General features: G+C 55.6%; 1 protein-coding gene across 1 annotated transcript in view; it reads left to right on the top strand.

Annotated features, from left to right (window-relative positions):
• Positions 1 to 870: 870 nt before the first annotated feature.
• Positions 871 to 4,177, top strand: part of Ret (ret proto-oncogene) — a 45,286-nt gene continuing 41,979 nt past the window's right edge. Inside the window, exon 1 of the mRNA XM_021164144.2 lies at positions 871 to 1,118. Within this exon, the coding sequence (XP_021019803.1) occupies positions 1,046 to 1,118 (73 nt within the window). The 5' untranslated portion in view covers positions 871 to 1,045. The remainder of the gene's footprint in view (positions 1,119 to 4,177) is intronic.

Raw genomic sequence — 4,177 nt, 5'->3', positions numbered from 1 at the left:
ATTTGGGGAGGGGAGAGTTCGATTCTTCTGGCAAACTTCTCTTTTCATCCTTCCCAACACCCCTGTAGCCGCTGCCCTATCAGTCAGTTCACATCCTAAAAGCTCTTCTATTTGGTGGAATAAGCGCATACAATTCCCAGCACTGCACCAGACGACAACGGTAGCAGGTCTCTTTGAAAGGTGTGCAATTAGCCAGTGTCTTGGTACTATTGGTTGTACCGGTCCTGGGAATCACAAACAAGCCCAACAGGACTCCCAACCCTCTTCACCACAGGATATATTGTACACTGGAAGCAGGCTCTCTGTCCCTCTTTCTCTTAGTCAGGGCTCCTCCCCTCTTCCCGCCTCTAACCCCAGAAGAAGCTGCGGACTCCAAATGCGCTTCTCACTCCCGCCCCCTTGATAAATGGCGGAGGATGCTCTTCGTGTCCAGAGACCGTCTTCTAGGCTCTGGGTCTCTGCGAGTATAAGTGACCAGTCGGCCCAGACGCCGAATCTTCTGTGTTGCTCTTTCTGGGCGGCGGGAAAGGACTAACAGAAACAGCAAGCGAGACGCACCGGGTGAGAAAGTGGCTATGCCGGCAAATGATCATGGATCCAGGCTACCTTTAGTAGACCAGCACCCACACCACAACCCACACGCACCCAGCTCCGACCCGCGCTCATCCCGAGAGGAAATTGAGGTTCCCCTAGCAGTCGGGTGCCGCCCCACCTTGCCCCACACGGTACCTGGAGCCCCGCCCCTCCACACACACCCGCACCCCTGGTCCCGCCCCTCTCGCTGCCACTCCCTCTGCGCCCTGCCCTGCCCCAGTCCGCTCCCCGGGCGCAGGCAGCGCAGGTCTCTCATCAGTNCCGCAACCGGAGCCGTGCAAGCAACAGCAGAGAGCGGCTCCGAGTCCGCAGCTGGGAGTCGCGCCCGGACGCAACGCGCCCGCAGTGCCCGCTGCGCCCGGGCTGGCATGGGGAGGCCCGGCTGAGCGCCGCACCCCGCCGCCGCCGAGACCCGCCTGCTCCTCAACCGCGGCCCTCGCGCGCACGGGCGATGGCGAAAGCGACGTCCGGCGCCGCAGGGCTGGGGCTGAAGCTGATTTTGCTCCTGCCGCTGCTAGGAGAAGGTGAGTCCTACGGGCGGCGGGGACGGTAGGGGCCGGGGCGAAGTTAGCGCTGCGCGCCGAGCCGGTAAACTGACGCGCGCAGAAGCGCGCTTACATTGGCTGGCACCGGCCGGCTGCGCAGCTGGCGGGCCTCCGGGTCTGGGAACCGGGTCGCTGCGGCTAGCTGCTGCGCTTGGGCCACCGGCTGGGCGGGGCTCGGCTCGCCTTGGGTGCGTGCGAGTTGCGAGCCGGGCAGAGTAGACTGCTCCGCCAAAGCTGCAGCTGAACATCCCAGGCTGGTCGCTTTTCCAGCCGCGGATGTGCCCGGGCGAAGCAGACAGATCTTGTCGCCTTTCGGGAGCAGCTGCGAGCGGACAGGGTAAGACAGCCCTGGGAAGCCCACGACTTGANCCAGCGCTTGGAGACTGCAGCGTCCAGATTTTCTTTTCACGTTTCAATTCTGCACTTGCTGTAGCTCCATTTGTCTGGCTGAAGGGCGCTGAGGCAATATTTAGTAAAGGTTATTTTTCCTGTGTGTGTTTTTGCCGCCCTGATCTTTAAAAACCTAAAAGCCTGTGATCTTCCCCCACCCCCACCCCCGCGTGTCTTCGCCAAGAGCTCTGAGCTCTGCCCCACAGTTGGGAGTCCTGTGTCACATGCTATTCCGCTGGAACACTTGAAAATGTGGCTTTTGGAGGCGTAATAGTGTCCAGGGCTGACATTTAGTTACCCAGAGCTTTCGGCCCCGCCGCCCGGGAGTGTGGTGATGGNCTGCCAGCATCATGGACAGCACACATAGGCGCCCCTCATTAGGTGTGGCCTTTCAAAGGCTGGTCACTGCCCTTGCTCCGATATCCTGACCAAATGAACCACAAGGATACAGGATATTGACCCCGTTGACTGCACATTTTACTGTCCTTCAATCTACCCTAACTTGGTTCCCTCTGGAAAATATATGTACCAAGTTTCCCTATGATAACAGAATTGAGCCCAGGCCACCCCACTCCCATTACTTACAAAAGGTTTGCAACCTTTGGAAATAGGCAAAACTGTTCACCTTGCCTCTAGCTCAGAGTGTGAAGACTGGGTTCACAGACCAGCCCAGGACTGCATTCACAGGCCTCCAAGTACAGAAGAGAAGTATGGAGAGGGAAAAGATAAAGACCTTATCGTTCCTGAGGGGGCGGGGGAGGGAAACAGATTGGAGTGTCTGTTCCTGGGTCCTGAGGTGCTGTGNGGCACAGTGTAGGCTCCAAGGCTGTGTAACAAAATCCAGAGCTTAACATTGTGTAGCTGCCCTGTGTCATTGGGTTTAAACTTCACAGGTTCAGGTATGTAGTCAGGAGTGAACCAGGAAGACATGTGTTGAGCAACTTCCCTCCACCCACCTAACCCTGAATCTAGTGAGGTCNCCAGCCGTGTAAGGGACCCACCTCAAGGGTCTGGCCTGTGACATTTGGCAGGCAGAGAGGGAGATTTCTATGTGAAACCTCTGGCTCAGAATCAGGTGGCCACAAACAGCTTATAGAATCCAGGACTATGAGGTTTTAAACCCACCCCCTTCTGGATGGCCAGGAATCCACGATAGAGGTCCAGAGAGGGGTGCAGCAGCCTCATACCCAGGAAGACGTGATGGGGGTTTTGGAGAAGCCCTCTAACCTGGACTCTGGTGCAGCTGTTGTGACACTCACTGATCTGCTCCAAACTGCCACTAGAGAGCTCGGGTGCGGTTCNATAGAAGGATTGGGAGCAGCGTGGCCTCNGGTGCCCTCTTGTGGATACAGTGCTCTAGTGGCTGGGCCTGATGCCCACGGTTTTGAGTGGGGTTTGAGTGAGTCTGTAGAAGTAAGGGAGCCTTGTTGACGAGACTCGCCGTACTCTGATTTCAAGTCACTCATCCATGCTCCCACTCTTGCTCACGAGCTCATGCTCAAGAGACCTGTGGATAAGAATGNCCTGGCTCCCTTCTCACCCTCTTCCAAACACCCCACATGTACACAGAACTGTGTCACTCACTCCCTCGTTTTCCCATCGCTGTTGGGCCCAGTGTCCTGGAAGTAGAGATTGACAACCNCCTTCTGTTAACATTTTCTGGACTTTTCGCTGCTCCATACAGACACGGCTATGTGGATGAGGAGACTGANTCACAGTGTCTTGGTCCTCCCCTACATGTCCCAGGGCTCCTGGCCCCCCTCCACTCCCAACTACTTGTCAAGACTCCTGTCCTTCATCCTCTCGGCTTGGCATCTTGCTTAGTATCTCTAGCTGTGAGAACCAAAGGGTCAGTCACCATGTCATGGAGGGGCCCTTTCTGGATAACCCTTCTGTGTAAGTGTGAGGAGAGCCATAATCAGTCGACATCACCCAGAGCTTTCCTTGTGAGTGAACACCGAGGCCTGGTCCTCCCTGCTTCCCCTCTTTGTTTCTCCCTTCCTCCCTTCCCTTACTGAGCTCAGGGGATCCTGGAGATTTGTCCTGGTTCCCCAGGGTTATCTGGGCCCTTCTTTGTCTCTTCCCCTGAGTTGTTGAGCCCATTCTCAGGGCTGGGCCAGCCAGGGAGTCCTGAGGGTGGGGCCTGAGAGCAGACAGCATGTAGGGAAGTGACTGAGCCCATTCACTAGATTGCCTTTATTTTGTAGAATTGCTTTAGAATGGGCTAAGTAAATGACTTGTTTCCTTGGTGGTGTGAAGAAAATGGGATGTATTCACCTAATGGGGTGCTAATGGCCTTTTAGCCAGGGGAGGAGAAAACTAATTAAAAATTACAGTATCTGTAGAAATGGAGCCTGGATAGGAAAGGAAAGGGTAGCTGGAAGCTGCTACCTCCCTCGGGATCCTCTCCTGGCAAAAGACTCTGTTGATCCCCTTTCCTGCTAACACCAGCAGCAGCTTCCCCTGCCATGCTGTTGATAACCCTGTAAGGTTTGTGGTCTTATTTTCCCACTTCACAGGTGAACACACTGAGGTTCACCAAATCTATAGATTCTGGAGCTCATGGAAAGCTAAGGACTCCCCAGGTCCAGGTCTCTTGTGTTTAGCAAAGCCAGTGAGAGCTTGGTACCAGGAGTAGAGATGAAGAG

Source organism: Mus caroli, chromosome 6 (genome assembly GCF_900094665.2).
Source record: "Mus caroli chromosome 6, CAROLI_EIJ_v1.1, whole genome shotgun sequence".
Taxonomy (NCBI): Eukaryota; Metazoa; Chordata; class Mammalia; order Rodentia; family Muridae; genus Mus; species Mus caroli.
This window is presented reverse-complemented; position numbering and strand designations above follow the sequence as displayed.